Genomic DNA, 23,624 nt, shown 5'->3' on the forward strand with positions numbered 1-23,624 from the left:
GAGTACATGGGGGCTCCTGGGGTACATGGAAGCTCTTGGGGTGCATGGAGCAGCCACCAAGAACCTGTGTTCTAGAAAAGAACTGTCAAGAGTCAGTCTGATAACATCACTGGTAAGCGAGGAAAGACAGATGTAGTTTTCAGCAGTATCTTCACACATGTGAGCTTCTTAGGAAACCATTCAAGATAGGTAAGAAAGCATAAGTCTGGTTTTACTGGCACATTATAGCTAAGGTCAGTTGGGAATACTAGTTAGGCTACTACAGGCACAAGTACATGGGAGACACAGGAGCCATAGCTCACTTGGGAACATTGTTCTGTCTCTTACTGCTCATCATTCAAGTTTACTTATATTTTTTCTATAAGTGAAATAACCACACCCATTTCCCAGCTGAGAAAGCTGAGGCTTGTGGAGGTTGGCAGGTTTAGTTGATTGGTAAGGACTTAAAACTTGGCCCTTGTAGTCTTTGCAGCACATAAGATTTAGGGTTTAGTTGATTGGTAAGGACTCAAAACTTGGCCCTTGTAGCCTTTGCAGCACATAAGATTTAGGACATTTAGAGGTGAGAGAATGTTGGTGGGGACTTGACACCTGCATGTTCTCAGTAGTCACAGACATCTTGAAAAGGAGGTACTTAGGCAGAATATTGCCAGCCATACAGAAGATTGAGAAAAATTAGACCCAGTGACACAAGGTACCTTTATGTGAAGAAGAGTTTCCCAGAATGCACTGCAAATACCTATTGTGCCCACCAGGCCACAGTGTTTCTTATTATCAATTCCTTACACTGCTCTTCCCACAAGCACCCCTGAACTCCTCCTTGCTCCCATCTTTTTAAGAAGAGCACCTCCTTGCACATCCAGGTTCTTAGGGATCTGGAAGACAGACACCTTCAGGGCTGCTGGCTACAATCTTGTGCTATGTCAAGGCTGACTCTCATCCTGCTTGTCTCTGTGACCTGTTAGAGTCCACAAAAGGCCTTCTCACGTACTTCCTTTTACCGAAGAAATCCAACCGCCTCAAATGGGATCAATTTACCCAGTGAGAAAACTAAGGTGATACAGTTCACTCAAAGCCACGTAGTTAGGGTAAAGCCAGGTCTTAAATTCAGATCCATCCCACACCAAAGAGTTTGTGGTTATACCGATTACTTCTTGTTGACCTGAAGGGAGGAGGGTTTTATGTTTTTATTCACTGCTGGCTCACTAAGTTGCATTTAACATTTTCTTACTCTGTGACTTTGCCCCAGTTCTTAACCTCTCTGAATTTCGACATTTCTGTCCCATCTGTGGGAGGGGTGAGTGATAGCAGCTTTGCTCTCAACACCTGAGATTCTGTGTGTGAACACCTAAGAAGACGCAGGTCAAGTGCTGCAAGCTCACATTACCAGGAGGAATCAGATTCCAGCTGCCAGCCGATGCTGCCAGCCAGCTGGCATGAGAAATGTAGACTGTCTATAAAAACCTTAGTGTCTTTCCAATGTCAAAGGCCTCTTTCTCCTGCCGGACCCTAAGACAGCTATATGCATCTCACACATGTCACCCAGAGGCCAGTACCTGTGTTTCAACTCCCACCCTGAAATATGAATCTAGGTATTTTAGTTTTCCTTCGTCTGCCTCCCGAGTCCCCAAGCCAAGAGCTATCAACGGCTGGCGAATGACCATTTGGTGAGCCAATCACGAGATCTGGAGCCAGTGGGGAATTTTACCCAGAACTGAATTAAAAGGTATCACACACTGCCCTGAACTTGGACCTTCACCTCCCACAAGAGCCATGGCAAGGCTGGCAGAGGGGCTGTGCGCAATACTTACTACACCCCTGGCTGACAGGAAGCCGAGCCTCGGGAGGGGCTGGCTGGGCAGGTGGCTGGACCGGGCGTCTGGGCTGACCTTGCAGTGGTTCTTGGAGCAGCGGCGGGAGTGTGTTCGGCGGGATTTCCGCCCTTCCTCAGGGGACCGACCTCGATGCCTGGGGATCAAGAAAGAGATAGATACCTGAAGGCGTTCTGAGGTGAGCATAGGCTTAGATTTAGGCTTAGGGGTTAGGGTTAGGGTGAGGGTGAGGGTTAGGAGCTACTCATTGTGGGACAGAAGCTGCATCGAGTGTCCATGTGGCTGGCAGATGAGGGGCAGGGACAAAGGGGTTACCTGCTCTCGCAGCTGGGGGAGCGCAGTTCCGAACTCTGGGACCTTGAGGGGCATCGGTGATGTCTATGTCGGTGAGACTTCCGGCTTCGAGATCTTGGGATGAGGGGGGAGAGAGAGAGAGAGAGAGAGAGAGAGAGAGAGAGAGAGAGGAGTGAAACATTGATTTTGATCTTGTAATACATAATGCCTCAGTTGCCACCTGCCACTCACCCCAATGCTCTATGACAAGTCACAGTGACACCTGTTATATTCAGGGTTGGGAAGGGCTTTGTCTAGAATCATACCTCCCAGCTTCCCAGACCCAGCTTCCTGCTGGCATCTGGGGGCACGGGGTGTCTCTGCCCAATCGTGCAGAAAGGGGCCTTTGTGGAGAATGTGGATGATGGTTAATGAGACTTGTCCTCATGCTAGAAGCTGTTCTGGTACAAATGACACCCCAGGCAGGAAGTCACCTGCAAGTCTCCCCTGCCTTTTCTCAGGGTCTGGCTCTGCATTTTACTCAGTTCCAAAGGCTAGCCAGGTTCTAGAGAAATACTGATCAGCGGCCTGGGCTGAAGCAAAAGGGTCTGTTGAGCTTCCATCACTCTGCCTGCTGGACCCTTGGATATTTCAAGGACACGAAGAAACGAGTGTAGACTCTTTGATGTAAAATATCCCTATCTTACAGAGACATTCCTTTAAAACAAAAGAATAACTTTCCACGCACACAAAATACTTTTGCAGAGGCCACTGGGCCTTTTAGCTGCCAGCTTGTGACCTTTGACTCAGGACGTGAATGCCAGGCCCTTAGCATGGAGTCAGGAGCCCGTGAACACTGGTGGCCACCATCAGCATCCATTGTCACCACCCGTCAACAACAGCCAGCTCACCCTGCCAAAACCTCCACCACTCCCAAGGACGGGTCTCAACCTGCCTGTGGGTGAACAAGGAAATCAGGGGCGCTAGCTCACACCCGAATCCCAGTACTTGGAAAGCTGAGGCAAGGGGATCACCATGAGTTGGAGGCTGCCTTAAACTCTACAGTTCAAGGTTTGCTTGGGCTCTGCAGTAAGACCCTTTCTACAAAACAGTTAAGACAACACAAAACGACGGGTGTGTGGTATGTCGGCCGCTTAGGAATCTGCTTGTTTCTCTCAGCAAAGGAATTGGATTCTTTGGCTACAAATCTCAGGCCGCATCATTTCCCTGCAATAAAACCTCCTTACTGCATTTCTGCTTCCTCTGTCCAGACTCTGGTCTCAAACCCCTAACTCCTGCAGGAGCTGGCCCTGCCTGGCTCTCCATCTGGCTTAGCCATCCAACATGCTCTGAACTGACCTGCCAGACTCAAGCAATAACAGATGTATAACTGGGCTTGTTTTCTGGCTCAAGAGACCTTCTGGAGGAAGATGGCAATGACTTCAGGTCACCCATATCTAACACATCCTGTGGGCTCAGGCATTATGTTCTAAGCATGCCCCCATCCCCCCATTCCCCCATCCCCCCCATCCCCCATGGATTTTTTTTTTTTGCAATGGATGAACGAGATTCCTCTCTGACTCCTCTCTCTAGTCCCATGGTATGTGAGGAAACTGATTCCAGAGAGTTGAAACTATGTTTCTAGCATGTATCCCAGGATCCCCTTCTGCAAGAGTTGAAATTATGTTTCTAGCATGTAGCCTCTCTCTAGCAGGAAGCCCCCCTCACCATCAGGTCCCATCCTCCCACAGTATCCCCACCGTGTCCCAAGCTCACATCCCCTATTACTCTCCCGTGCCATCCTCTGGGCCCACTGCCATGCGCACTAAGGCAAGGAGGAAGAAAGGACAACTTTCGGTCAGCTTGGTAAGAACAACCCATTGCTTCCTGAAAGCTCCTGGGACTCTTGCTCTCTGGCCTGCCTCCTGTGCTTTGTCCACCTTTTTGATGATGAACTACCAGCCATTGTTGGAGCTCCTCTAGCTTTTCATACCGGAGAGGGTGACGACCTCATCGCCACCATTATCCCTCCCAGAGTTCTTGAGGTTGTCCGGCCCAGGTTTACTGGTACCCGGGAACATGCGGTGTGTGCCGAGAGTGAGAACCCCAGAGCCAAACTCCAGGGTTACAACACACACTGGTCACCGGCTCCACTGACCCTGTTTCTTCATCCTCACAGTGGGATAAGAGGATCCATTTCAGGGGATGGCGGGTGGGGGAGTCATGTGTTTAATGTTTCTCTTGATGGCTTCATTTAAACGGACTGGCAATGTGTGTGTGTGTGTGTGTGTGTGTGTGTGCGCGCGCGCGGGTGTGTGGGTGGGGGTGGGGTGTGTGGGTGGGTTCTTCCCCTGATCTTACTGGAGTCTCTCCTCTTTCCTTCTGGAGCGCAGTCCGTGTCCCTGTGGTACTGACTGAAACATCCTCCTCTGTGATGACCTTGAATGAAGGGAGCCTTTGAGACAGCCACGCTGAGTGCCCTCCCTCTGCGCCCTGCTTCCTCTTCTCCCTCCCCAGAAGCTGTCTCCTTTCATTCTGTCCTCTTTCATCCTCTCTTTAGATGCTTCTTGGCGGGAGATAAAATATTAGTTGATTGGAAAACACACTGCACTAACACTTACAGGGTGTAACCAAATTTACTTTTAATTTGATGGGGAGCTGAACTCCACAGGCAGTACTGGCTGATTTGAATTTCTACTACCAGCTATAAACGGTGAAACAGCTGGGCCTGAGACAGGGGAACTCACGGGGAGTGTTGTACTGTAAGCCAGAGTATGTAAACCAGCAGTCAGAGTATAGGTGTGGATGCTCGTACACAGACACAGACACAGGCACACACACACACAATCACACCCCACAATCCATGCACACACTACACAGACACATGCACATGTAAAGACTGCCACACATACACAACCTATATAGAATGCACAGATGTACCATGTTCATGCAGAGTGATCAGAATTCCTACACGTGGGCCCGCGGTGCACCCATGTGACTGCTGCTTGCTGCCGTGCTCACACATGCAGGCACACAAATGCCTTCAGGTGCACACAGCTAGATGCCATGCACACATGCACCGCGTTACATGCACTGTGCATACCATGGACACAGAAGTTTGCAGGGCGTAAAAATATATATAGACATTTGTTAATGATGTGCACACTCCGTTCATACAAGCTACCTACAAATAGATACATGGTATATATACGTGTTACACATATGATGAGCACTTCAGACATAAATACATACACTGTGTATCCCAAGCACGCAGGCATACATGCATACACCCACATATCCTGTGCAGCCTGTCTATCCATGCATACGCCAACTCTTACTTTCAAGTGAGCATAAAGCCCTCTTCCTCCCTTTCTGTTTCTTCCTTCCTCTCTCTCAGCCACCGTCCCTTTCTTCCCTGTTTCTGTTTATTATGCCGCTAACAGTCCAGCTGAGGAGAGGCCAGGCCTCTGCTTCCTCAAACTGCACAGTGTGCTCCAGGGGTGTCCGGGTACTCACTGTTTTTTGTGCCTCTTCTCTTCCCGTCTTTTGCTTTTAGGGCTACAGGAGCTAAATGAGAAACGGCCAGTTAATGGAATGATAAGGACAAATAAGCACCAAAACGCTGCTCAAGACTAAACATAGGCAGGCTGTTCAAATGGCAGCCTCTTCACAAAGTGAGTTAGGCCAGGGTTCCTGGCTCATGCCCCAGTGATGAGAAGAGCATGTGAGAGGAGGTTCACAGTGATGGTCACGAAGGTCACAGCAGCAGTATCTGCCATGCTGAGGCCTTGGTATGCATCAGGCTCCGTGCTAAAGACTATTGTGAATAGCCTCACTGTATTGTTCCACTACCTACAGGTGGAGGCACAGCTTGTAAGAACCCATTTTAGAGACGTAGAATTTAAACATCTGATGGGCTGAGACACTTGGGCAGGATCACACAGCTGAGCTGGGGTGTGGCCCAGACCAGGGTCTCTTGTGACTGCTGGCCAATCAGGTTAAGAGGGAATAGAATCACCACAGAGATAGACAAAGGCAGATGGGGTTTGGTAGATTATGAAACACTCTGCCCACGAATACTTAAGTACCAGAGCCCTGGAGCGTGGACAGAATGAGACAAGCCAGGATCCCAGTGTAGACCAGCAGAAGCCCAGGAAAGTGAGCCTGCTAGCTCAAGCCAGACTGGCTTCACACGTTCACTGGACCTCATTGCTGCTTACTGAGGCTGTGGAAGGGGATGTGTGCCTTCATTTCATCTAGTGGTACCCCACCAATCTTGAGTCCTGCCTCTGCTGCTCATGTGACATCAGACAAGTGGCTTTGCTCTCTCTGATGTATCTATTGTTATGGAAGAAGCCCCCATTGCCTGTATACATCCCCTCTCTGACAGATTTGGCTTTGAATTTTGGCCGTGGTCCTGGTCTCTTTTGTCTTAGTCTCAGTTTCTCCATCTGTCAAATGGGAACCATAAGCATGCACACTGCTCTACAGTGTAAGGAAGTTACGATGGATAAATGGGACTTGTGTCTCCCAAGGGCCTTGACTTCCAATGTCTAGGTAGAGCTCGTGCCAGGAGTAATACAGAATCCCATGGAAGTTCAGAGCTGGCTATAAATGATCTGGAAAATCAATAGGGGCTCTCATTGCTGAGGGAACTGAGGCCCCTGAAGCCCAAGGGGATGGAACATGGGGATGGAAGCTGGGAGCCCACCCCGGCAGCTACCCAGAGCCCGCAATGCTCAGAAGGCTGAGCATGCAACCAGAAGCAGCCAGAGTCTTACCTGTGTCTCCTTTTCTTGGAGAAAGACCTGATTCAAAGGGAAGAGAGGGGGAGGAAAGACAGAAGGAAGGGGGGAGTAGTGGGAGGAGTGGCGGGAAGAGAGAATAAACACATGTGAGTATCTCTTCCAGGATAACACTTTAGTGTGATGGGGTTTGCGGGACGTAGAAGTCCTTGCCAACCTCCTCCCCATCAGGTTTTGAAGAGCATGAAGCCCCCCTGGGAAATGTGGCCTTCCATACTGAGCTGCCGGTTAATGCTCATAAAAAAATTGTCAGCAAGCTTCTCCAGGAAAGTTGGACTGGAAGGGCATGGGAAAGTGTGCAGTGCTCCTTAGTCCTCCCATCCCTCCCCGTAATTGTAGATTTCCCCTCTTCCTCATTCTAGTCTTCCTCCTCCTGTTGCTCCTCTCCCCCTCCCTCCTTCCCATTCTCATCACCCTTTCCCTCCTCCTCCTCCTCCTTCCTCTCTCCCTCCTCCCCCTTTCTCCCCCCCTCCTCCCCTTGCTTCTCCCTCTTTCCCTCCTCCCCTTGCTCCTCCCTGTTTCTTTCCTCCTGCTCTTTGCCCTGTTCTTCCTTCTCCTCCCCTTCTCCCCTTGCTTCTCCCTCTCTCCCTCCTCCCCCTGCTCCTCCCCGTTCCTTTTCTCCTGCTCTTTCCCCTGTTCTTCCTCCTCTTCTCCCTCCTCCCCCTCTCCCTCCTCTTCCTGCTCCTTCCCCACCCTCATCCTTCTGCTCCTCCACATACAGAACCCCAGCCCTGCATCAGGCTCTGTACTAAGCTCTCAGGATGTACAACCTCATTCTGTCCATCCTGTGGCACACTATGGAGGGCAGTGATGCTCAAAACTCATTGTCTGGTCACCTCTGTGCTTCTCCCTCCCCCAGGCCCCCCTTCTACTGCCCTCCCACAGCAGTCTACAGCAGGTTCTGAGTCCAGCAGTTCACCCTTAGTGGGGTGCAGACCTCTTTACCCAATACTCACCACTGACCCAGTGGTTGGGAACCATTTGAGAGCGGCACCTGGATTTTGCTCACTATTTTGTTTCTGGGGCTCAGAATCTTGAGTAGCAATTGAGGTCAAAGTGAAGTGTTTATGAAAGGTCTCACACTCTGACATCAAGGGAAGGAAAGGCTCAACATGTCTACTAAGTTCACGATCATCTCCAAGGTCATCAACTGTTGTTAACCAAACATCTCATGAACACAGACTTGGAGAAGATGGGCTGGTGGTGGGGGAGGCGCCCAGAAGGGGGCTTTAGGGTGGGCCAGAGTATTCATTCTCATTTCTCCCCACCCTCTTCTCTCTCCAGAGTCTCACTAAATTGACCAGGCTGGTCTTGAACTTGTGACCTTCTTGCCTGGGCCTCATAAGTGGCTGGATTACAGGCCTTGAGTGAGAAGCCACCTGGCTTTCAGGATCCAGGTGTGGGAAAGTCCCGAACACTGGCACCAGCTGCTCAGCAAAGGCAGGTGACAAGCATCTGTCTATACTCAAGGGCATGTCCTTGCCTTAGCATCAGGCTCTGTGGTGGGAATGACTTATGACTCTAAATCAACCACATGTCACCAATCACCCACAATCTCATCTTAACTGGAAACTATGAATGGGTGGTAGCCAGTGGGACCAAACTACATTTGAGGACATTCTAGCAACATAGGGTGAGCTGTGGCTAAAACCCCTGGACTGAGAAAACTCTTATTTGAAGATGAGGGAAACCCAAATGACCTCTGATAACTGCACACAATTAAACCTTACAGTGACATCAGACGATGTAAATAAACTAGAATAAATCGCAAGCTGTTCTTCCCCTAAAATCTACAGCCAACTGCAAAGGCTCAGGCCGTGTATAGGGTAGAGAAGGCTGATGGCCCCACGGACACAAGGTTCCTCTGAGCCGCTAGTGGTGGACCATAGGAAGGGGCTCCAGGAACATGGCTTTCTTTGCAGAAGAAAGGTACCATGGAAGTTTTGTACTGCAAAACTTCTGAATTATAACACGTTGGCTGGGCCCACTGGCTTTGTGGACTCCCAGTCTCGAGTGTTTGTGTGCATGTCTCTAGGTGTGTGCAAGTACACTCGAGTGTGTTTAAGCATGTATGTGCATGTGTATATGGGCATTGTGTGTGTGTGTGTGCATGTGTGCATGCACGTGTGTGTATAGCAAACACCAGGTCTGAGGGCCCAAATTCCATGATTCCCTCTGTTACCCACCCAAGGTGAGGATCCCTGGATGTCCGGTTCTTCAACATGACCCTACCTCTAGGACACAACTGGGCTTTGAAATAGTGATCAAGACATTATCGTCTGCTTCTGGCTTGGCCTGTGATTGGCAGAAATCGGACAGAACACACCACCCACCCCCAAGGACCAGGAAGCAGGAGGAACTGCCTGGACTCCCTCTGCTAGCCATTCCTTGTTCCAGCCTCTCTTCTAGGCCTGGCTGGTCCCCAAACCTTCCTGAGTTCTTCCAACCAGCTCTGCTTTCTGGTTCCAGTTAGCTTTAATGGATCTCTGTTCTTCCTCGCAACTCACACTGAAGGCAGAGCTAAGACACAGATGATGTGAGCATGCTGTAGAGATGACCTGAGGTTCTTCCTGTGGTCTTTGGGCCCCTTACCCCTGCCACACCTGGGGCATCCTTGTCTGCAGAGGAGGAAGGACAGACAGTACCTGTGTCGCTTATGTTTCTTGGAGCTTTTCTTCTTCTTCTTCTTGACTGGTGATGGGCTGTAGGACGGGGACCTGCAGGGAGACAGACATATTTCCATGGGTCCCTTCTTCATAATACTTCAGTTTTTGGGGGGGACCATATACAGGACCAACCCACATACTGATAGTAGCTTGCATTTGTGTTGGATATTATGTGCCCTACACTTAAGTAGATATAATTGCTATTCTCCTTTTCCAGACCCCCTCCCCCCCAAAAAAAAGTGAGATTCAGAGAGGTAAAGTGATCTGCCCAAAGACACGCAGCCCAGACAGGGATGGTATGGGATTCAAACAGAGTTCTCTCTATCCCGGAGGTTTGTTCATTATAACAGCATCAGTCAATGGCTATCCTCTTAGTTAAATCAATCTAAAGGGCTTTCTTGGTCTCATCCGTGGCTTTCCTCCAAAACCTCTGCCTCTTCTGTATTCCGTGGTCTGTTCTCTGCTATCTCTGGGGTAAGCCTGTGTCCCTAACATCATAGCATGGGTGAAGCCACCAAGGGGCACCTGGGAAACAGTTACCCTCCCTGGGGCCATGGGGTTGACTCAGCCTGACCTACAGGCTCAGGCCCCTGAGGGAATCATAGCTTGTCTCCAACAGGCTAGCAAGAGGCTGAAACTCAGGTCCAGTGTGAGCCTCTTTAAGAGGGTAGATGTAGGAATCAGGCTTCCTGCAGACAGTTAGGAGAGGTGAGGACTGAGGAGAGCAAGCAGTGGCCTCTCAGAGGGGGCGGGGGGTTCCCTCTGAGAGAGTGCAGCCCCAATTTTCCACAGCGTGCGCTGTTTCCTCCTCTATCTTCTGCACACTTCGAAAATCGGGAAACTCGAGTCCACCCCCTACCTTACAATGGCTGGGTCACTGGGTGTCACCGCACTCCCCCTTCGCCCCATCTGGGCCGGTCCTTAAACTAAGCAGATGATGGAGAAACCCCTGCAAACCTGGGGCCCAGGTTTGAGCGGCTCAGCATTGCTCTCTGCTGCCCCCTGCAGGCGTTTATAAACACCGCCCGGGAGATTTGGTGCGATCCCCTGTAGCCAAACTTAAATTCTACACAGGTTTTTTTTTTTTTTTTTAAACTGGAAGTTGACAAGGGAATCCGGAAATATTTTTTAAAAATAAAAAACTTATTAAAAGACGTGTGTCTACCAAGACATTCACGAGGCCTAAAAGAGCCATGCGCTGGTAGTAATATGAGATACTAACCCTGGGTCAAGAGAGAATCCTAGGAATAAAGTCCAAGGTAGATTCTGTCATCCCATCCTGGGAGCCTTTATCATTCATCTCTGAAATGGGCATAATATTTCCCTTGCGGAGTGAGGCCAGGAGCGAAAGAAAGGTTGTACCAAGGTGCTGCGCACAAGCCCCTGCACACCATACGCTACAGCCATCCCAGTTCAACATCTGCTATAATAACTGCTTCATATTAATTGGTCATACATGATTGCTAAACACCGTGTCAGCTGCCTCCATATTTCCCTCCGCCTTTTCCTCTTTGTATCTCAGGCTGACCTAGAATGCACCATGTGACTCGGGCTGGCTTCAAACTCACAGCAATCCTCCTGCCTCAGACTCCCAAGTGCTATGACAGGCAGGAGCCACCATACCCAGGGACTTTTCTCAGCTAATTCTCGAAAATTCCAAGAGGCTGTCCAAAATTACTATCATTTTAACAAGAAGGTGGGAGAAAGAAGCCACAAAAAGTGAAGTCTAAGGTCCCACAGGCAGCTAAGAGGCCGAGAAGGGATTTGAACCCAAGGTGGAGTCACAGTTGGACTTATTACTCCTTTTCTGTCTCTTCTCCTGTCTGAGTCTTTGAAATCTCATCTCTCGTCAGGATCCTTACCTCCTCCTCTTTTTCCTGGTTGATTTCTTCTTTTTCTTTTTCCCCCTGGAGGAAGGTGGTGGTGTCGGGTCTCTGTCTTGAGAGGCACTGTGAGAAAGGAAAAGCCAGGTATGAGAGAGTCCGTTGGCTCCTGGGCTGTCACAGCCAGAGAAAGGGAAAGGACCCAGGACCCACGGTGAACATCTCATTGTCACCTCATGGCTGATTCGGTCACACCTCAGATTAAAAGTCTCAGAGACTTAATGCATGCCTAATGAGACAGACACTGTAGTTACCCAAACACCAATTGATTATTTAAAACAAGGTTTATAGGGGTTAACTGCCCCTTAATAGATTTATTATTGAATTTGCAAATGGTTCACCTCGGTAAATAAATCACTTTAAAAATAATGAGTTGGCAGTCCAACCCACTCTCTTCCCAGTCCACCCCGTCTATACTTCCTGCTGTAAATTTCAGGAGGCAGAAGCTGCATTAAGTAGATGCCGATTATTAAAAGTGTATTTGCTCGGGTCTAATGTAACAAGATACATATCTTACATCGCTTCGCAGAACCTCAAAAAACTCCACTGCTCTTCAGGAATAATTATTTCCCGTTCAATTAAATTCAAACGCACAGGCTGCAGTTAAATGAAGTCAAGTTATCTCCTTTTATAATTGGGGCAGGCTCCCGGGATTAAAAAAAGAAGAAAAAGAAGAACGCTATCCTATAGCAAAGAGAAACGGTTGCGGATTGAAATTGCTTGAGAACAGAAGTGTGGGAGCCCAGTTCACCTTTACTGGAACAGCTAGGAGTCTTCTTATTATTTTAGTAGCAACCAAACCAGCACTGGTATGCTTATTACAAACAGAGTTTTATATATCATGATACACAGTATTTAGAAGGCAGGGCATACGGAGGCCAGAGGGAAACTTCGGGTTTTGTGCATCAGATATCACCGCTGGTTTGTTTGTTTGTTTGTTTCACTAACTTTTATTTCTTCTTTTCTTTTTTTTTTTTTTCTTTCTGAGACAGGATCTCATTTTGTAAACCTGGCTGTCCTGAAACTTGCTATGTAAACCAGAGCTCTACCGTGCCTCTGCCTCCAAAGTCCTCATAACACAGTCTAGGGGGGTCTTTATCCGGTTCGTTTTCTCTGCCGATTAAATAACTAAAAGGCAGGACAAACCTCAAGCACAACAGATGGTAGTGGAGAAATCTCCAATCTACAGACAGCAGCAGCAGACAGAATCAGCCGTTGAGGACAGGCATTTATCTGGGGGAGGGGGCATACACAGAGAAAGATGCTCTGTGAAGCCGTCACCACCATGGTTTTGAGACAGGACTCTCACTGGCCTGGAACTCACCAAGTAGGTGAGGCTGGCTGACAAATGGCAGAGACCTCCTGTCTCCTGTTCCCCAATGCTGGGATCACAGGGTGGGCCACTGCACCTCAGTCTTTGGTTTCTTAAATCCAGCCCCTGGGATTGAACTCTGGTCTTTATACTTACTAGTCAGGACACTTGGTTGAGAAAGCTCTTCTCTGCCCTTCTTGTCATTTTATTTCACAGGTGAGGAAAGTCGAGCTCACTCACCGGTGGCCACACAGGCAGCAATCACTTAAGCTGGGATTTGAACCTGTGTGCTTCCTGCTCTGAGAGTGGCCTCACAAAAACCCTGCTGCCTTCTAGAGCCATTTGGGCAGACAGTCCGATGGCAATGGCCCAACTCATTAAACACCATAAAACTCTGTCATGTTTAATTCCACTTGAAGAGTCTGGATCATTGGGGTTGGCAGGAGGGGTGGTAAGGGATTGGAATGTATACAAGGTCTCTGGTCTACCAATAAGTGCGCGCGCGCGCGCGCGCGCACACACACACACACACACACACACACACACACACACACACACACACACATTTAAGAGAGTCACTTCCAACAAGTTAAAAAATAAACATCCTAGGAATCAAATCCCTGGCTACCGAATCTACACCGACATCTATAAAGCGTGAAGCACAATAGACTATCCAGCAAATGAACTGGCTGCTTTTAGAAGCACAGTGGGACACTTTCAACTTCCTTTCCCCAAAGAGTACTTGACTCACAGCAAGAATCTGAGCATTTGCCAGATGACCAAGTGATGGGTGAAGGATCCTGGCTGCATGCTGAGCCGTCTTGTCTCATCAGAGCACTTCTCAATGCAGTGGCTGGGAATTTGGGGGCAGCGTGGGGTGTTTAGAACAAACTAAAGACAGCTACAGTGTACTCATATACATAAAATAAATACATAATTCTTAAAAAAAAAGAACTAGGTTACTCGTATAGTTTTAAAATGTTTGGTGGCTTGGGGAGGTGCTAATTGTAGCTCCTGGTATTGCGGCTGAATCTGCAGAGGTCAAAGGTAAGAAGTATAGCATAAAGAATGATTGTTCTAGAAACACACAGACCTGGATTATGCTGTAGTTCCCTTTCTAGCTCAGAGATTTTTTTTTTTTAAACTTGGATTGTCATCATCTCAGAGGCAGGGATTAAACTGGGTACCTGGGTCATAACTTCACTGCCACGTACCCCGGCCTGGCACTGAGTGGGATGACAGGTAAGGAAATTGTGTGACAGTCATCCGCCACGTAACATCTCTCCAATTAATGAGATGGTCGTCCTGTTTTTTTCCAGGGTAGGTGTCACCTTCAAAGGCCCACCCACCTCTAGTGACCTACTGCCCTGGTTTTGGTCACGCTCTCTCTGCACTCTGTCCTGGCCATCAGCTCACTCGGTAACCATCCTCGAAGGCGCAATTCTTTAGTCCTTATCCACTCTGGCCATGAGAAATGCCCCTGAATCCAGGAGCCAAAGTAAACCTTTCTTCCCATCCCCCATGCCCTGTTTCTCTCAGGTACTCAGTGAGCAGTGCAGTGCAGCTACCACAGGGCCTGATCTGTTCTGGTCCTTGCCTCAGCCTCCAGAAGGAGAGGTCTATATTCCCATCCACAGCTGTTTAACCAAGGTGTGGACCAGAGCTCACAAATGTATCATCCACATTTGAAAAAGAAAATCAAGTTTTCTGATGAGTGCTTGCAATCAAGACACTGGATGCAATGAATGGATATTGGGGGCTTGCGAGGCAATCAACCTAACCTAACTGGTGAGTGTGGGGTTCCTGTGGGAGACCCTGTAGTGGAAAACAAGCAGTGTCTGAGCAATAACACCTGAGGCTGACCTCTGGTTTCCACACACCCATTCACTACCCCAACACACACACACACACACACACACACACACACACACACACACACACATGCATGAACACACACTCATGCACACATGCATACACACATGCACATGCACACATACAAATCTGCACACATGCTTGCACTCTCATACTCCTACATGCACACATTCATACACATACATGCATGAACACACACTCATGCATGCATGCACATACACATTCAATGGTGTTATAAACATATTCATATGGGGCAATCATGGACCGGGCTCTAGGTGTGTAAGGTAGAAAATTAGAAACCAGGAGGTGGAGAGTGTTGGGCCCTTCCTTGTCAACTGTAGGCTTGGTTTAGTTAAGGTAAAAAGACTGGAATTTATTCATTTTGTGTTTATTACTTAGCATGTCTGTGTATGGGCACACATGCACTTGTGTCATGGTGCACATGTGGAGGTCAGAAGACAACTTGTGGGAGTTGGTTCTTTTCTTCTACCATGTAGGATCTGGGGATCTACTCCAGGTCATTAGGCTTGGTAGCAAACATCCTTGTCCCCTGGGTTGTCTAGTTGGCCCCAGCTAGCATTTAAGATAACCAGGTTTAATTACTGGCTGTCAAAGGTTGGTCACTGTGCCCCCTTTATGAGCCTTAGTAACACGCCACTTATGGGCGTCTTCCACAGTACCTGTCATCTATCAGGGACCAAAGGGACAGTGGCTGAACAGCTGACTTCAGGAATGAGCATGAAGGTCTGAAACTCAGGACACAAAAGTGAAATTATGAATTGAGAGTCCGAGGCTCCTAGAACCTCTGTGTTGGGAGGAACCCTATCATTAGATGTCCGGGTCTCGCCTGACCAATGACCCATGTGGGGGTGAAGCTAGAATATCAAACTGACTGGATTGAGTGATGCCCAGGAGACAGGTAAAGTATACTTTTGGGGTGTGTTTGTGTGTGTGTGTGTGTGTGTGTGTGTGTGTGTGAGGGTGTTCCTGAGTTGATTGACGTATAGAACAGCCAAGGAGGGAAGACCTGTCATCACTGTGATGATCTGATATTTGGGGGGACTTTCAAAGGGACAAAGGTACAAAAAGAAAGAGTCTCAACTAGGGAAGGAGTGAAGGTCTTTCTTTCCACTTCCATCTCCTCTTACACCTCCCTTATATCCCTCTCCCCTTCCCTCCTCCTCCCCTCCTCTCCATTACCCCTCCCTTCCATCTCTCCCTCTCCTCACCTTCCTTCTTCCTCCCCTCCATTTCTCTCTCCTCTCCATTCCCCTCTCCCTTCTATCTCCCACTCTCCTCCCCTCCAGTTCTCCTTCATTTCACCCTCCCCTCCCCATCTCCCTCTTCCCCACTCCTCCTGCTCCTCTCCCCCATCTCCTTGTAATCCTCTTCTCCCCTCTCCCTCCCCATCTTCCCTTCATCTCTCCTTTCTCCTCCCTTCCGTCTCCCTTTCCATCTCCTCCTCTACTCTCCCTCTCCTTGATCTCCCCCTCCCCTCTCCCCTCCTTTTCTTCCCACCCCCCAATCCTACCTCAACACAACACCATCACAGAAACAAGTGACCGTGGCTTGTACACACCGTAGTTCCAGGGATGATAGTCAAGCACAGTGGTCAGCAATACAGCTGCTATGGGAGTTCAAGTGGCTAAGTGTGTACTGGTCGAATCCACACTGTGAAGGGGCCAGGAGACAAGACCACCGTGGCCAAGTGTGCACACTGTGGAGGAGGCAGAGGATGGCTCTGCAGGGGCTCAGCACACACAGATGAAGGTAAAACTCTAAAGCCAAGAGCCAAAAACAGCCTTCCTCATTTTCTTTCCATAAGATGTGTCACCCTGAGGGGATGCTAACTCATGTGAGCCGAGCCTAGCTTGTCCCCTGTTTTTATAAATACACTGTCATTAGAACTCCAGTATACCCATTTAGTGCCTGGATCTAAAGAGTTGTGACAACAGCCATTGAGTCCACAAACCTAAACCGTGGCTCTCTGACCCATGACAAAACATGTTAGCCCATGGTCAAGCTCCCAACGAGGAACTCAGGAAAGAGGAGTCAGAGAGGGCACACTTCACTGTCACACACTCAGCTCTAACTTGGTCTGAGGGAGGCATGGTACAGCATCTTACCTGTGTGCTCTGGCAGGATCCAGTTCCCTGCAGGCCTTCTCTCTTCCCCAGCTGTTGGTACCCAGGGCCTCAGGGGCCAGATGTTGGCCCAGCTTTTCTGAAGGTCCATCCTGATCTGGGAGCAAGAGACTGCTCTGGGGCTCTGTCCTGCAGGGGAAGAGATAAGGAGGCAAGCCTGTCAGGGCATTTAGAATCATACATTAAATATTCAGATTTACGATTTTCTAGCCCCTTGCTAGATTGAGATCATTAGATTATCATGGATTTTTTTTTCTCTGAGTGGAGTGAGATGGGGGTGGGGCGGGGGGTTAGGGAGGGGAGGCATTTCCAGTTCAAGACAGCCAAGATCCCTTTGATGAGCCACAGATGGAGAGGGAACTCGCAGGGCTAACATTCAGAATGAGGTGGCCTAAAATGTATCCACAGATCGATTGACACTATGGTCAGCCATTTTCCCTTCACTGGAAATAACAGATTCAGCCAATGAGTTGCTTGCCATGAGTAAGTGGGACACGTGATCGTGTATGACTCTCGGACTATGTCACAAGGCAGCATATTCCTCGCTCTCCTTGAGCGAGGGACCATCATCATGCTGTAAGAACACTCAGGCCCACGGAGAAGCCTGCTGCCAGTAGCCAGTGCTGACATCCAGCTATGCAAAGCAAGATGTGGATGTGAGCCCTCTAGAACAGAACAAGTTTTGGCAGAGAACACAATCCTTGTGGCATTGGATGACGACCTCGTGAGGTGTGCTGAGCCAGAATGGTACAGCCTCAACTCACTGAAACTAAAACACAACTGCTTACTGTCCCACCTCTGCCTCCGCCCCTCCCCGCCCCGCCCCACCCTGCCTGAGCAAGGATTAGGAGTGATTTTAGTTTTGTTTTCCACAATAATGCGTCCCTTCTGTACAGGTATCTGCAGAAAGGGGGAGGTGTGTGCCAGGCAGAAGGATTTAAGCTAAAAGACCTTAGCACCTGCAGGAAGGGCAAGAGGTGATATCAGAGAAGAGCCCTTTGCAGTGAAATTTCTGTAGCTATGCACTGAGAGATGTGCTAGCCTAGCTTGATCTTTTTCTCCAATAGTGCTAGCTCCAGCTTTCTGGACTGGGGTACCCCACTGGGAAATCTGTGGTAAAACAAACAGAAATATAATAAATTCTACAGAAAGTGCTGAAGGGCGGGAACAGGCTCCTCCATGATGGAACATTCAATTCCAGGCAAACTGACATTTTGTGGCTCAGCTTCCCACTGCCTCCTGGTCTCTTGTGTCTTTCCTACGGATCCACATACACACATGTACGCACGTGGAAGCCAGAGGTCAACCTCAGATACCATTCTGAGATAGAGCCTGTCTCTGGGTCTTAAGGCTTGCTTCCCAGTGAGTTTTAGGTGTCTTCCTGTCTCCACTCTTCCAGGCCTATGGTTTCAAGTGTGTACCACCACACCCAGTTCCATTCATGGGCACAAGAGATGGAACTCGGTTGTGCGGCAAGTACCTGAGTGGCTGAACCATCTCCGAGCTTTGCTCAGCTTTCTTGAAACTGGAAGTGAGAGCGACCTTGTTCCCATGTTTCCCAAGCTGGCCCTGCTATCAAAAAGGTTCCCAATGAGGTTTCTGAAGAAACACCCTAGGACTCTAGACACCTCGTGAGGTGTGCTGAGCCAGAATGGTACAGCCACATCCTCAACTCACTGAAACTAAAACACAACTGCTTACTACCCCACCCCTGCCCCACCCCACCCCTCCCCGCTCTGCCCAAGCAAGGATTAGGAATGGGCTTTGTTTTGCTTTGTTTTCCACAATAGTGTGTATATGATATTATAATGAATGGGAGTCTCAAAGAGGTTGACCCAGGAATCTACACACTAAAGAAACATCCCAGTTAAGACAGCCGTTTGTCAGACCACGCGCACAATCCAAAAGATGCCACAGGATCTGGCCTCAGTCCCATCTCCTGCTTCTCTCCCCATCTTTCCATTGTTCCAGCCTTATGGTCTTCTTGCTGTTTCTCAAATAGGTCAGAAGCTTTTCCTGCCCCAGGCCCTTGGCACCTGCCGTTCTGTGCACCTGGCACGCAGCTCCTGCGGCACCTTGCCTGGCCATCTCCTCATCCTCTCTCAAGGGTCACCTTTGCAGAGAGCCAAACCTGACTTCTGCATCTTGCCCCCTCTTCATGCGTGGTAGGAACCACTGGGCTCGCTGCTTTCCTTGCTGACAATTTTATACGTCCTTTAACAGATACTCTTCTGCATGAGCGCGTGAGTTCTTGAGATGGGGACCAGTCCTCTGACCATCATGTCATCAGAACGTCTGACGCTGCATCCATTTGCTGCTGAAGGGACAGAGGGATGAACACAGGGAATTCTGGTGACAGATCCTATGTGCAGACTGTAGATCAGGCTTGACCCTCTGTTACAAATCAAGGTGACAGGACTTGACTGCAAAGAGTCACAGCCCTTCAAGGGAGCCGGCTTTAGCTGTAGCCCGCATCATGTCTTTCTGTTTCCAGTCTTTCGTCTTCTTGGGGCTTCGAGAAAAAAAAAATTCAGTGTTCCATATCAGCTGAAGCATGCCCACAGCTGCTTTGTCTTTACCACAGAGTTACTCAATGTTGTAATGTCTTTTCTTTTCTTTCTTCAATACTTAAAAGAAGGCAAGATCTTCAGGGGACAGCTGAGAGTCAAGGGCCGGCACACTCCACTTCACGGTGTGTGTGTGTGTGTGTGTGTGTGTGTGTGTGTGCTCAAGTTCCTGAGGCTTTTCCTTCCTCTCTGCATTCCTGCTAATCAGAGGCCCTGGCATGGCTGCTGCCTGTAGTCATGGCAACGAACAGCTGATTCCTAGCCTCTGATAAGAGTCAGGGCTGAACTTTGTAAAAAAAAAAAAAAAAAACTCTCTAAGATGCCTGGGTCTCTAGCTGCTTGTTGGATTCTCCATCAAAGCATCCACCGATGGAGCAGAGTTTCCATCTGCTCCCAACAACAGCAACAACAGCAGCAGCAGCAAAACACGTTCACTTGGCCTGGAGCCAGAGGCCATCCTCATGACCCTAGCCCTAGGCAGAGTTAACAGGGTTTTAGAAACAGACAAACAAGGCTTGACCACAAGAGCTTTAGAGCCAAACCACCTCCATGGAGAGTGGGGAAACTGGGGTCTCTTATATTTTTGGTTGTGAGCCTAGCCTTTAACGGCTGAGCTATCTTTCCAGTCCGAAAACTGGGGTCTCAAGACACACAGTCTATGTCATCATCCACATCAGAGCCAAGCCTGATGCTGTGGCCTTTCGTTCCCTTGGCCAGTGCTCTCTCTGCAACCCCTTGGTCATAACAGCAGTTTGCATCTATTAAGCGCCTACTGAATGCCAGACACTGGGACGGACTGTTCTTTCTTACCCTCCAGCACATTGGCGTTCTAAAGAAACAAGCCAGCAGGTGCAGTCAGTTCCACTGAGTGTGGAGAAACTGAGGGATGGAGATAGAAATAAATACCCAGCCAACATGCCAGAGGAGGGGAGGGAGGGATGGAGGGAGAGAGGAGTACTCTGAGATTCTGAGACATACTTCAAAACTACAAGGAGGTGCTGAGCAGAGGCATAGAACACACTGGATAATTCCTCTAGTGTCTGCAGGACAGGAGCATCACAGAGCTTGGCATGTATCTTATGCCTCACAAGGAGAAGCAGTCCTTGGCCACTGGCTCTGAGATACTCCTGACTTTGATTTCCCCCATCCCCATCCCCCATAGCTGTGCCTGTGTGTTCAGCATTTCTAACCTGGCCTCTCAGTGGGTGCTGAGGACCCTGTACAGTATGCATGGTGAACTTCCCTCCCCATCCCACTGCTGAGGGCCCAGACAAGGCGAGGGAAAGGGACTTGCCCAGGCCCCCACATGCTTGCTCTGCCTCCAGGCTGTGAATAACCAACCCACCCTTGTTCCTGTACTGGCAACAGGCCTGGGATCTTCTGTCTTCCATTCTCCTGAGAAGCCCAGAACTTCAGGCTCCCGAGACTCCAGGAAGTCCCAGAATTCATCCCGGAGATGACCCAGTCCAGCAATAAGATGGATGTGGCTAATTTGTGCCTCGGCTCCTGGGACTCTGGCCCAGAGTCTTGGAACTCCAGGTCTTTTTCAAGGTTAATCTAGTTAATTAAGCCTGTTTGGAGGTAATCTACAAGAGCCCTGACCCTTTGAGCTTTCCTTATCTCGGCTGGAAGAAAGCAACAAAGCCCGGGAGAAGATTGGGGATTCTGTGGTGCAGAGTGTCCTTTGGATGCGGGCACAGTCGTGTATATTTTAGTAAAGACTGGATGAAAAACAAGAAAAGTTTCCTAAGATGATGTTCCCTCTGCCTTCCATTCATTGCCCAACAGATGTTCACCGAGCATCAACTTGACGGTGCATTACAAGAATACGAAAGTCCAGACCACAACACGGTCCCTCCAGGAGGCTTCATCATGGAAGCAGAGGAAATCCCTAAACTAGGAAATAAGAGCCGGGGGACTAAAGTGTAAGGAGCCATGATGTCACACACCAGCACCCAAACCAGCCTGGAAGATGTGGGCAGGGGACCGAGGTGAGATCCCTGAAAGGTGAAGGGAAACTTGTCAGAGAAGCAGAGAGGGAAGGCCATAAGAGCAGAGAAACTGCTTACAACTACAGAGATGTTAGAGTAGACAGATGGGGGGAGGGGAGGGTGGATGGCAAGCGTTGGGAAAGAGAAAGAGGAATCTTTCAGAGCTACGTGCACAGCTTTTTCTTGGGCTTTAGTGTGCCCGTGAGCTACTAGGCAATCCTGTCCCGGTGAATGCTGATTCAGTGGGGCTGGGGAGAGCTTGGGTGATCCTAACCCATCCCCGGTGCTGCCGTTCCGGTACCACACTTGGAGGTTGCAGAATCTGCACAGGATTTAGGCTTGATCCTAGGCTGACCTGTGTAGTAGACAGGGTCGGTGAGATCGCAGAGATCTCAGATAATTTACGTCATGATTCAAAACAGTAGCAGATTTTTCAGTTATGAAGTAGCAACGAAAGTAATGTTATGGTTGGGGGCACCACAGCATGAGGGAATGGTGTTAAAGATCTCCGCAGCGTTAGGAAGGTTGGAAGCTATTGAGACAGGCAGTCTTCTACGCTGCTTTCCTGAGACGGTGGGTGAATGCTTCCGGGATGCGAGTGCATGCGCGCAAGAGAGAGAGAGACAGACACAGAGACAGAGACTTGTAAATCAAGTGCAGATTAATAACAGAAAAAAATTAAACATGGAAACATCGGCTCAGAGTTTCTGGTCGAGATCAGTCAAGTAGGTCAGGCTGTCACCTGGTCCTGGGGTTTGAACCCTCATTACAGAGCACACCTGTATGTTGGCCCTCATTCCCAACCGCAGTCAACCCCCAGCCCACCTAGTCATGTCTCTTTCCACTGGCTGGCTTGTTGACTGACTGCTACTGTGCAGTGAGGGATCAAACTGACAAGCAGGGGATTAGAACTCATGGCTGGACCTGCCTAGAAGGAACGGCGCCCCACTCGGAAGTGTCATGAAATAGGTGACACCTTGAAAGCACTAGCTTAGGAGTCCCACTGACCTGGGTTCAAGCTCCAATCCTGCCACTGTCTGTGGCCATGGACAAAAGTGTTGTCCAGCCTGGGACCTTTGCATCTGCCAGGATTGCAGACCCAGGCTGTGGATTCCTCCTGTTGAGAGCCACTGTTGTTTATAGAACACACGGCACCCCTGGAGAGACCACACAAGATGGGTCCCTTAAAGACAGGGGTTCTCACCAGTCCTAATACCGTGACCCTTTAACACAGTTCCTCACACTGTGGTGACCGCCAACCATAACATTATTTTCATTGCTACTCCATAACTGTAATTTTGCTGCTGTTTCGAATCGTAATGCAGATATCTGTGTTTTCTGATGGCTTTAGGCAACCCCTGTGAAGGGTTGTTAGTGACCCTGGGTTAAGAACCACTACTCTAGGGGATCATGGCTGCTGAGAGGAGGAATGAAGTGAGCAGAGATAGCTCTCCACATGAGACCTTTTCAGCCTCAGATGGAACCTGGGTCCAGCGTGGTGGTGTGGCGAGACCTGGTACAAGAGCTGGCAGAGAGAAAACTCCTGATAGGGGCTACCAACAACCATTCGACTTTTCTCCATTCGGGACACAGTTATTGAGCACCTACTATATGTGATCTATGTTGTCAGTTGTTGCCCGGGAGGCAGCCGGGCCCAATGACAAAGATGTCCCTGCTATGTGTAGTTTTTATTCATTCTATTGAGGTGGATAGAAGACTGCGGAGAACAGATATAACCACCACGCGATAAACACGAAGACCATCAGATGGTGATGAGAGACGCGGAGAGAGGAAGTGGAACATAACACAGGAGACAGAGTGCTCCCAGGAGGGACGTGAAGTGTTTCCGGGAAAACATTGCAGTTTCAAATGAGCTAAGCGGAGGTGACATTCCAGCAAAGGTAAGAGAGTGAGCCTGGAGCATGCCTGGGAGAATGTAATGGGCAGAGGACACAGCCAGTGCAAAGGCCCTGCCTGAGGTAGGAGCACACCAGAGACTGAGGATCAGAAGTGAGCAAAACACCCATGGAAGGAGTTACAGAGACAAAATTTGGAGCTGTGACGAAAGGATGGACCATCTAGTGATTGCCATATCCGGGGATCCATCCCATAATCAGCTTCCAAACACTGACACCATTGCATACACTAGCAAGATTTTGCTGAAAGAACCCAGATATAGCTGTCTCTTGTGAGACTAGGCCGGGGCCTAGCAAACACAGAAGTGGATGCTCACAGTCAGCTATTGGATGGGTCACAGGGCCACCAATGGAGGAGCTAGA

The 23,624-nt window shown here is 49.2% G+C and overlaps 1 protein-coding gene across 3 annotated transcripts in view; it reads right to left on the bottom strand.

The window, feature by feature from the left end:
* Srrm4 (serine/arginine repetitive matrix 4) overlaps positions 1-23,624 on the bottom strand; it is a 153,295-nt gene that overhangs the window by 26,353 nt on the left and 103,318 nt on the right. For all 3 annotated transcript variants that reach the window (XM_006530456.4, XM_011248239.2, NM_026886.3), the window contains 7 exons: positions 16,770-16,916; positions 11,439-11,525; positions 9,556-9,627; positions 6,887-6,913; positions 5,622-5,672; positions 2,148-2,240; positions 1,812-1,968 (listed from right to left, as the gene is read on the bottom strand). In XM_006530456.4, the coding sequence (XP_006530519.1) occupies positions 1,812-1,968; positions 2,148-2,240; positions 5,622-5,672; positions 6,887-6,913; positions 9,556-9,627; positions 11,439-11,525; positions 16,770-16,916 (634 nt within the window). The remainder of the gene's footprint in view (positions 1-1,811; positions 1,969-2,147; positions 2,241-5,621; positions 5,673-6,886; positions 6,914-9,555; positions 9,628-11,438; positions 11,526-16,769; positions 16,917-23,624) is intronic.

Source organism: Mus musculus, chromosome 5, assembly GCF_000001635.26.
Source record: "Mus musculus strain C57BL/6J chromosome 5, GRCm38.p6 C57BL/6J".
NCBI classification, from domain to species: Eukaryota; Metazoa; Chordata; class Mammalia; order Rodentia; family Muridae; genus Mus; species Mus musculus.